The sequence below is a fragment of the Cibotium barometz genome, chromosome 56, assembly GCF_041138505.1.
Source record: "Cibotium barometz isolate CiBa-2024 chromosome 56, ASM4113850v1, whole genome shotgun sequence".
Classification (NCBI taxonomy): Eukaryota; Viridiplantae; Streptophyta; class Polypodiopsida; order Cyatheales; family Cibotiaceae; genus Cibotium; species Cibotium barometz.
Window position 1 is genome coordinate 38,650,952 of NC_141101.1, and position 11,418 is coordinate 38,662,369.

Here is an 11,418-nt window from a genome sequence, read left to right on the forward strand (position 1 = left end):
AACAAGTTCTAGTACATCACTCAGTGAGTATGAAACCGTAGTTCTGACTCATCACTTAGTGCACCTCATAGTCTGATCAAGAAACTAGAAACCGCCCAACCACCCCATATTGAAAATTATGATCACATGACATATGAGGAACGCAAAAAGCAAGCTCATGAGAGCATACTTATAAGGCATTGTTGAGTGTCATACATGATCACTGGTTATGGTTGAAACTCATAATGTCAAACCCAAAAAAGCAACCAAAATACAAAAACCGTAGGAGTATCACTTCCCCTTCCAAGAGGAAGACGTACTCTCTACAGAAATGAACTCATCAAGCTAAGAAGAGCCATCAGGGGAAGATTGCATGAATGATGCAGTCAAAAAATCACGTGAGGAATTCGATGAATCCCTTACAAAATTTAACCAGTCTCTCAAATCCTCATTTGGAGGAGTGCTCTTCTCTCAAGGTGAGGCTAGCATAGCGTCAGCCCTTGCACCTTTAATAGCTAAGCTGTACCAAGATCTCAAGAGCTACACAGAATAAGCATGTACAGATTCACAAGTTTCCAAACAGACCTCAATTAAAATGATCAGTGGACCCACCGTACCATTGTATACATTGGACACTCCTTGAAAGAACCGAGAGCCAAGAAGAGGATGAAAGTGAATGGGAATATGAAACAGAAACGAGAACTGAAGTTGAAACAAAAACTGAAGCTTCCATGGTACCGCTTGAGGATTCTATCATGGTATGGTTAGATTTCCCTATGGAAAATAAGGTTAAGCATAAATGCGCCTTGATTAGCCCTTGATCAAGCCATAACCTTTTGACAATAGACACTTGGGTGTCATTGGACCAACTTGCAATCATCCCTAAAGAAAATTGTTTTGCGAGGTGCCAATGGAGAAAACATTGAAGTTCCAGGTTGCTTCAACTATGCTACTCAAACAATCGGTCAAATTGTGGTATTTGACCTCCATGCAACCCTAGATTCCCTTGAATATGATGTCATCCTTGGGGTGGAACTTGGGCACATGAATTGTGGTATTCAATTGATGAATCCATGCAAACAGTCACCTTGAACACTCCTACAGGCATTGTGAAATTGCTCCTAAATAGGATGAAGAGACCTTGGAGGAGTTGGAACTCCCAAGATATCTTACTTAGAATATCCCAAGGGTTATAGTTGGATTTGAACTTTACAATAAAATCACCACAATCCAAGAACAGCTTTATTCACATCAAGAACACAATCTCATGACCCTCGAGTTATGGGATTTGTTAGATCAACCAACACTCAAGGCTCATCCTAAAAAAATTACATTCACAAAAGATATGAACATGCCATGTTTGGGGTACTTTGAACATACAATGTATATTGAAACTAACCCCCTTACGTGTAAGTTTTTTGTGGTTGAGTATGTGTTGGAAGAAGATTTGATCTTAGGGAATAAATGGACTATTACTGCCTAAGTACCATTGTGCTTTGCTAGCGATAGGGTCATCATGATGGTCAATGACACAAAGTTGACGATACCATACTGCAACGCATCGGATCCAACCCTAAGGTATTTCTATGATGTTGAATACAAAAAGTTACAAGTCTCTTCCTTGGAAGCCCCTCTACATGAAAACAAAACTTTTACATCAGCACCCGACTCCAATTTACCATCTACTCTGTCGACTCCATCTTTACCACAACAAGAGAAAGAGTTTCTATTTATAATGTCAAAACCTCTCCATTGACAGCCACTCCTAAAAAAGTTCCTCAAGAATTCCACTCTTACTCTGAAAAGAAACTCAAGGGAAAATCCTCGGAGCCAATGCTTCTTCATCATCCAACCTCGCAAAAAAAGAGCGAGCTCCATGCTCAAAAACCTCAACATTCAGCAGCCACCACTCCACATGAGAGTCAAGCCTCATTGTCAACAATGCCCATGAGTCTCAAACCGACAACCTCAGTGCCAACCAATCCAAAGGAGGGCCCCAAAACTTCCACTTCAACCAAAAAGAAAACTGCACCACGACAGCCAAAATCAAGGTATCTTAATGGTATCAAAATGTGGGTGGAAAAGCGGCTACTTGTAGCTCCAGGCTACTACCAAGGAGCCACAAGCTCAAGGGTACTACCAAGGTAATACCAAAGCTTGGATTCCCAAGTGCATCAAGAAGTCACCAAATCCTACACAAAGAAAGAAACCTTAGCACCAAAAGCATCAAGCACCAATTCATAATGTTCATCGAAGATGGGTGCCTAATGTTCATCGAAGATGGGTGCCTGTGCTTCAAAACAAGGATATTGTAATGGAAATCCCATCTAGTATGGTTGCTCAAAACGAACAAAGTGAAGACAATCTCACCACCATCGACTTCAATTACAAAAACTTCACCTAAAGTTCGATAAGAATGGAGACCTAAGAAACACCAAGCAAGTCACTCAACCCCTCTTGTGCATATACGCAAGAGCTTTCTTGTTCAATCAATACTAATGGCAACCAACCCAAAGCTATAGGTCTACTTCACCTAAAGTTCGATAAGAATGGAGACCTAAGAAACACCAAGTAAGTCAATCTCACCACCATCGACTTCAATTACAAAAACTTCACTTAAAGTTCGATAAGAATGGAGACCTAAGAAACACCAAGCAAGTGAAGACAATCTCACCACCATCGACTTCAATTACAAAAACTTCACCTAAAGTTCGATAAGAATGGAGACCTAAGAAACACCAAGCAAGTCACTCAACCCCTCTTGTGCATATACGCAAGAGCTTTCTTGTTCAATCAATACTAATGGCAACCAACCCAAAGCTATAGGTCTACTACTTTGCCAACACTTAAGCCACAAATTTAAGAATCAATCCCACTTCTGCCCCAATAGAGACTTATGAGCGCATCAAGGACAAGCTCACTGAATAATCTTTTCACCCCTCTAGATGAGAAGCATGAGTGTAGAAGCTACGCGGTAGACATAAGAACCTATTCTCTCAAAAAGGGGAGTAGCCACAAGAACCTGCTGCTCGCAAGGTGGTAACCCAAAAAAAAAAGATAAAAACACAAGGGAGTCACACAAAAGACCTACCTAAAAATGGTACAATATCACAAGAAACTCTCCATGATCTTCAATAGCTAATACATTTTTGTTAAGCTTATAGCTTACTATTCTTTTGGCTACGTTAATGTAGTAGCTGCTCCATGAGTGGAGGACATTTGCACTAAAGCCTCATCATCGACAACTATCCAGGTACATCTTTGGATGGGGGAGGCATGGTGGGAGAAAGCTTGGTCATTGGTACAACCCACAGCGTGTAATTTTCTTTCAAATTTCAAACCTCTCCAAATGAAAACTAGAGTCTTCACAACACATTGATCTCTACTCCTTAGTGAAGACAAGCAGCAACTCAATAAGAGTCTATTTGACTCGTTTTATATACTTCATGTATATAGCATAAAAATCACATGGGAAGAAGCATGTAGCAACATGTCCTACTCAACAACATTTGACAAGAATCGTGCCTCAAAAAGGGACATCATCGAAGGCCAAATTCTTCAATTGATGAATGTCTCTTCAAAGAATCAAATGAGGAACTGAGAATCACAATATCGTTCTGATGATTTTGTCTACGTTACTCCGGATCCTTCCTTCTCTTTTCCCTTATTAATATCTCTTAGTTTCCCAACTAACACAATTAACATGTAACTCTGCTTATAATTGCCAAAAACAAAGTGAGCAGAAAATACACCCAAAAAATGCTCACAAAAATATAAAAATGCAATCACTCGCAAAACCCCCCACCCCGATAGGAATCCCCACTAATCTCTAACCTTTTCATTTAATAACTAGCCTATCTCATTCCTTTTAGAGGAACAAGGACCATTGAATGTCACTCAACATCAAAAGACATCAACAAAACTTGTCAATTCTCCCCACACAAAGGTGTTCATCGACGATCACGACGAGGACGCGATCGGCATCAGGAAGGGGGGAATGTTAACCCATTTATAGGGTTAACAAGAGCTACTGTCATTATCTTACATCGAGGAGTCAAGGTAGACACACCAAAAGGTCATACAAACAAGATATGAAGCAATGGTGTCCAAATCTACAACTTGGATGGGCGCCCGTAATGGTCTGATGGAATACTTATGGCGATTTTTGCTTCAAGGGCATCTGGTAGCAAGTTAGGATGAAGTCTCAAGTGATGTACTTCATGGATATATGATGAGAGTAGTCATTGTAATAGCATTAGGCCTCTTATGAGCCTAGAGTGCCCGGCTAGCCACAATTTAAGTGAGTGTGAACACTTATGGCCATGTATATAAGTGAAAATCTCTCATAATACAAGGGACTCTCCCATTGTGCAATAGATTCTTGCACTTGCTAATCCTCTTGCTAATCTCTCTCTAATCTATGTTAGTGAGTGTTTGTGTGGGTGAAGTGAGGTGAGAGGAGGGACGAGTACACGTAGTGCAATGCGGCACTGTGTGACAATGCTCGCGGGATGCGTGGTGGAATTGCTTCTCAAGGAGTTGTGGAGCTTGGAGACCTCAAGGGTTATGAGCTGAGCCATCAAAAAGATACCCAACGATAGTTGCAGTTTGCCAAGTACTCTTCTTATTGGATGTGTTTTGATGAGGGTTTGGGCAAGCCATAACAATCATATATGACCATAACAGGGATAGTTGGTCCTATCAAGCTTATCCTCAACGGGTAACATCTGAAATACATCACTCTTTGCCATTTCTGATAATACCCAAGAAAGTAATCATATAACCCCCAAGTGCTAAGTGATCCTTTGATGCAGCCAAGGTGGTTTCTAATAAAGCCACTGGCATTGGAGACCTGCAAGGTGTATGAAAGAAATATAGAGTAAAGTGAGTAAAATTTTTACTCGTATAATAAGATCTAGAGATCGATGTCGTTGAAGTGTAGTTCATAGATAAGATCTGGTATGGTGAGTGTCTGATGATGCTTTTACATGTATCTACACACCCATCTATAGTAGAACTGACAATACTTCTCTAGAATCGAATGAAGAACAGTGAAAATTTGGTTCCAGAAGATGTCTACCAAAAACCAAAAACCACATGAACGGCCTCCAAATGTGCCCGGAACGAAAATCTAACCCCACAAAACGGTAGTACTGCACACTTCATTAAGGTCCTCTTTCTTCTCCCAGAAGGGCTCCTTGACTTGATTCAAGAAGGCAGGCGACTTGAGGTGAAGGGTAGGCAACAACAACAGGGGCGAGGAGCATATGCTCTGATACCAAATGTTGAAACAGGGTTGCATGAATGCGCGTACACACACACAATGGAGAAGGTCAAGGGAGCACACAATGATGATACATAGATAATGAATGTGTGTTGTACAAAGATGATAAGTATACCCCAAGATGGGGGTATACTAGCATGGGGAAAAAACCTCCTAAAGAGGGAAAAGTGCCTCGGTTGGTCCTAGTGTGTTCACACACATCACTACCAAATATGGCTACAGCTCGTATATTATCGAGTTCCATGGTAAATTTTCACCGGGTAACTCAATTGATTTATGTGGTACCTACGTGGATTTTCACCACGTAACTAACTCAAGCTATGTGAATGTCCACCTCCTACCTTAATTAAATATGTGTGGATGTCCACTGTGTAAGTCAGTCAAGGTAGATGGTGTCTTGTGGATGTTTACCTTGTAACTCAATCGAGTTACATGGTCATCCTCTGGTGGCAAGGTCAATAACTCGATTGAGTTACCTCCCGAGCATTTAGCGAACAACTGGCCACTTGGGATGATATGATTAGAAATATAACTCGATCGAGCTACCTCAAGGATGGCCCATCCCTATGACACGACAATCCCAAAGTGATGACCCTTATTATACAACCACCCACATATGTTCAATGATTACATCATGCAACACTATGAAAATGAATCCTCCTCTACGCTTTTAACATTGAAAGTTATTTCATTTTTCTATGTTAGTTAGTTTGAGGAGAGGATTGTGCCACGTCTTTGTTGCAAACATACCATGTACATGGTTTTCTTCTTTTTTTTCACTCAAATTTGTGCATTTTCCTTGGAGTGTACATTTTGAATGTATACATGAAACTTTATGCACAGGTACCCGAGCATTTTCGTTTTGTATTAGAGATTACCGGAGCATTTTAGTTAGAGGGTATTGAATTTACATGCTTGAAACTCTTTTGTGGACAATTCAACAAAAACATTTAATATTTGTATAGTTTTCTTAAGCTTGGTTAAAATCGATTTTATAAATTATTATTTTTTAAAAAATATATTTTTTTTAAAAAAAATAGACCCTGTTTTGTATGACGGGAGTGGGTACTGAAATTATATGCCATGAGGGTCGAGGCATGGCCATATGGGTGCCCAGGTTAAATCTTGCACTTATTATAAACGCATCTTAGAAAATTGCATAGGATTGATTTACAAACACCACCACGTGCCACGTGAAGATTGGCAGCATTCACAAGATTTGATTGTTAGAAGTTTGACAAGGAGGTTTCAATCAATGTGCTCAATTTTCTCAATAGGCTCCCACAAACCTTGCACAAGTGCTGCTTCTTCCACAGATATGGAGAGCTCCTCCTAGTTCTACAGTTTGATATAGCGATCTGCACTCGTGTTGGTGTCAAACCGTCCCTTGCAAAGCAAAGGCCCTCACTGACCTCCATGTGTTTCACCTTCTCAACATCCTCTTGGGTTACCACCTTGTCCACATGCATCTTCTGAGTAGCGTCCTATAGATCCAATTAAACCAAGGATATCAATATATATTAGCAAGTACATTTGGTTGCAATGTGTGAGCCCCAAAGGCCCAACTTTCAAGGGGGCTCTCTAAGGCCATAACACATTGAAAAACTGGGCAAATGACATGCACATTGCAACCAAATGTGTTCTGATGGTGACCAAACTTTGCAAGTATGTATGTGTTTCCCACCCTCACCCTTACAAAGTTTGATCACCATCGGAGCACATTTAGTTACATTGTGCGAGCCAAAGGCCCAATTTCAAGGGGGCTCTCTAAGGCCACGACACATTGAAAACTGGACAAATGGCATGCACATTGTAAACAAATGTGCTCCGGTGCTTTAGAAGAGTGCATGTGTGGACCCACCCTCATTCTCACAAAGTTTAGTCACCCCATCGGAGCACATTTGGTTGCAATGTGTGAGACAAAGACCTAATTTCGAGGGGACTCTCTAAGGCCACGCTACATTGAAAATTGTGTACATATTGCATCCAAATGTGCTCGGATGGTGATGATAAAAATTTACAAGCGTGTATGTCTGGACCCCACCCTCACTCTTGCAAAGTTTGATCACTATCTTGAGCATTTTTGGTTGCAATGTATGAGCCAAAGGCCCAATTTTGGGGAGACTCTCTAAGACTACGATACGTTGAAACTGGACAAACATACCATGTTCATGTTTTTCTTCTTTTTTTCACTTACATACATGCATAAAGGAAGTGATATATTATTGTTAAAACGATTTAGCTTAATCAAGGCTGATATTGGTTATCATGTTGTGCAAGGATTGCATGAGACAAATCTTCTATATTCAACAATCAAGTATCCACCTTGTTCTAAAATTTTGAGACAAATCTTTTATATTCAACGATTAACATCGAACATGAATCGAAGTATCCACCTTGATGTTGATAAATAATCTCAAAATTCTAGCATGTGCAATTTAAATAGCATTCATGTTTTAATATTAATGGACGATTAAAAATAATTTTTTGAAGTATAGTGTTGTTTCTCATTCCATAAAATCATCTATTTTTCTTCGTAGTAGCATTGAGAATGAAACGTCAACGTGTTAGTGTTACGTGAATACAAATTGATTAACAAAGATTTGCATGATTTCCAAAACGATTAGCAAAATTTTGTGTGATTCCCAAATGTAATGTGTTTAAGAATCAAATCCTTTTTTAATGCACCAATGCTTTATTCTTTCAATATGTGATTTCTTCAACTAGGCCAAGGGAAGCTAATGTGAGCTTCTCCTATTCACATACATCTCAAATCTTCAGCAAATGCTCTCTCAAGTAAAACATAAGATTCTAAATCACATGAAAGCTAGAACTCTTGCAAGTCCCATGGAAGCTAGAGAGTATCACATGAGTATAAAGAAGCGTGACCCACAAGGAAATAGGGAATGGGAGCTTCAAATTTAAAATGAGCATGTAAAGTGTGTATTGAGTGTAGATATTTGGACATATATAGAACTTAAGTTATAGAAGTGCACTCTTATCTATCCATAATTCACTGAAGTGCACTCTTATCCATCCATAACCTCCTTATTAATTAGTTTAATTATTATACTAACTATTATATTTCCCTAAGCACCTAATTCAAGAATTAAGGCCTACACATTTTTTCATGGCTTAATAAACATGTAAACTCTGTTAAATCTGTGCATTTTCTTTTGGAGTGTACATTTTGAATGTATGTGAACCTATATGCACAGTTATCGTAACATTTTAGTTTTGTATTACAGGCTAGGCGCAGTAGTGGGTATTGCCTCCCTGAAGTGCACTCTTATCCATCCATAACTTGCTTATTAATTAGTTTAACTATTATTATTTCCTAAGCACCTAATTCAAGAAATAAGGCCTACACACATTTTTTCATGGCTTAAATAAACATGTAAACTCTCTTAAATCTATACATTTTCTTTGGAGTGTACATTTTGAATGTACGTGAATCTAAGACTGGGTGGTGGGTATTGAACTAAACATGTAAACATTCAAATCTGTGCATTTTCCTTGGGAGAGTACATTTTGCATGTATACGTGTAACTTTATGCAGTGCCCGGATTAAATCTTGCACTTATTATAAACGTATCTACATGGGATGGATTTACAAACACCACCACGTGCGGGGTGCGCCGCGGGATTAAATCTTCCACTTATTATAAACGCATCTACGTAGGATGGATTCACAAACACCACCACGTGCCAGGTGATTTTTTGATGGCTAGAAATTGGACGACGAGGTAGGTTTCTCATTAGAGCTCCCGCCGCAAACCTTGCGCTTCTTCCGCAGATACGGAGAGCTCCTCCTGCTGCTGCAGTTCGATGTAGCGATCTGCGCTCGCGTTGGCGTCAACCGCCCCTTGCAAAGCAGAGGCGATAACACCGCCCTCACTAGCATCATCCACCTGTTTCACCTTCTCGACATCCTCTTGGGTCACCACCTTGTCCACAAGCATCTTCTCAGTAGCGTCCTGCAGGCCACCCAATCAGACCAAGGATATCAATATGTATTAGTGAGTAAAGAAAAAGGGGGCAGCTTTGATTGCGCGCAGTCTTTACACTCAAGACGCCAGAGACGGTGATATGCTCCCCCTGAGCGTTCTTTTGGGCGGCGGATTGGGCGGTGGCGCCTAAACCTCCTTCGAAGCCGAGAGGAATGCCAGTGGTGCGAGCTTCGGCGCTTTGGATAGCGCGGGCGGTGGCCTCGTCCACCACTTTGTCCGGATTGTAGAATGCAGCTTCCTCCAAAGCCTGATACACACAAATATAATTAGCATTATTACTAATTAGGCATCTCTTAATTAATTTCCTTGATGGTGGTAGACCTGACTTCACTGACGCCGTCCTTTGACGTACACAACTAGTGGTAACTAGTGCGTGACGTACCTCGCCTATGGTAATGCCCTTGGTTGCTGCGATCTCCGGAATGGTGGGGACGAAGGAGGTGGCGTCCGCCACCGGCTGTTCGCCCACAAACTCCTGTCGGTGCACCTTGCCATCCACTTTTGTCTCCCGCAGCCCGAAGCCCCTCTCCGCAGCCTCGGAATGTGAGGTCAGATCTACAGTCTTCTCCCGGACGTTCTTGTCCGCGGCCGCCTGCATCAACGCCGCCGCTCCGCCCTTGGGCGTTTTTCCCAGCTCAATGGCCTCCGCGCTCTGCATTAACGCAGCGTCCTCCACCGTCACAGGCTGCGCCGCCATCTCTCCTTGCACAGCATCCCCGAACACATCACCGTAGGTGACCGGGCGCTGGGGCTGCTCCTGGCTCATGGTGAGTTTGAAACACCAGCTAACAACAACGAGCTTGTGCTAGGAGCTTATATGTAAAATGTGAGCGTGTATCAGAAAGGTCGAGGCAGTGTATCAATTGACGAAGCTTTATGCAGGCACAGTATGCTCGACGAAGCTTTATGTAGACACAGTAGGAGGGTTTTGGATTTCAAAACAGCGACACGTTTGCTCCATATGTCGTGCCTTACAGGATTGATGCCTCTTTGCTTGACGCGTGTAATTATCTATGCGTTGACACCTTAGCACCCGCCGCCCACCGCCGTCGTGAACACTTGCCCGTGGGCGTTTGAAAATTTTTGCGTTATATTTAAACTACAAAAAAATGCTTTACCTTGAGTTTATGGACCTGCCTCCTTTGTAAATTACAAAAAGTAGTTGTCTTTAAAAGTAGGTACTTTCTTGGAGGATTGAGAGTGTTGAACTACACACATGTATATATATATATATTGATATATACGAGTGAGCGAGACATTAAAATCAAGCAATTGCAAAAATTTTGATCAACATAACACTATTCATCTCACAATATAAGTAGAAGTCTAGTAAAAAGATGTAGTTAGGACACGGAGAGAGTTAGGGGCCAATAGGTGTTGGTAGGTGATGGAAACATAGTTGTCGCACATGGTGAGCTTATGGGGGTGGTGCTATTGTTGGTGACGAGGAGGTAGGAGCCATTGAGGAAGGAAGGGATACGAAAAGCCAAGAGCAAGGTTGTTATAACAATTATAGTGATCAACAATACTTGTTGGGAGAGATGTTTTGAGAAGCATGGTGTACGTGAGCATGAGCCTCACACTCCTTGTGGAAGGTGGCTACGCCTAAGAGATTGATAGAGGGAAAGCGAGTTGACATGTGGAGCATCCTCCAGATGCTACTATTGGTGGAAGAGAAAAATAGTAGATTGTAACCTTTCACCATCACTATGGAAATATCTATTTTCACATTTAACCCACCCGTTACGGTCTTCGCCAGGCCATACAACAAAAAATACTTTCTTAAGCATGAACCCAAGCAACGAAAAATGCTTTCCCAAGTGTGAATGTAAGCAACAAAAAATACTTTCTCAAGCATGAAAAATTATACCTTTACTTCAAATTTCAAAAATCCAAAAGTCATCCTTCCTCCTTGGCCCCTTTTCTCCCTCGTTTAATAAAGAGTAGGTAGATAGATAGATTATACACCCACATTAGGATCCATTGCTTGATGTAAGGACCCTGCTTGTTGGTTGCTTAAAGACATAGGTTGACGAGTTGCTTCTCACTCAGAGAGCTCAGAGGAGGACGAGCATGGTCGCAAGTCATCATCAAAGTGACTTCGAGATTGAGATGACCTTGTGCTAATAATGGGGATATATGGCC

At 41.2% G+C, this 11,418-nt stretch overlaps 1 protein-coding gene across 1 annotated transcript; it reads right to left on the bottom strand.

Moving 5' to 3' along the window:
* Positions 1-8,788: 8,788 nt before the first annotated feature.
* LOC147607199 (late embryogenesis abundant protein D-34-like) lies at positions 8,789-10,159 on the bottom strand. Its single transcript, XM_086791109.1, has 3 exons — positions 9,656-10,159; positions 9,329-9,520; positions 8,789-9,240 (listed from the first exon to the last, which is right to left on the bottom strand). The coding sequence occupies exons 1-3, from the start codon at positions 10,037-10,039 to the stop codon at positions 9,022-9,024; spliced, it is 795 nt and encodes a 264-aa protein (XP_086647235.1). The 5' UTR covers positions 10,040-10,159; the 3' UTR covers positions 8,789-9,021.
* Between the last annotated feature and the right edge of the window lie 1,259 nt (positions 10,160-11,418).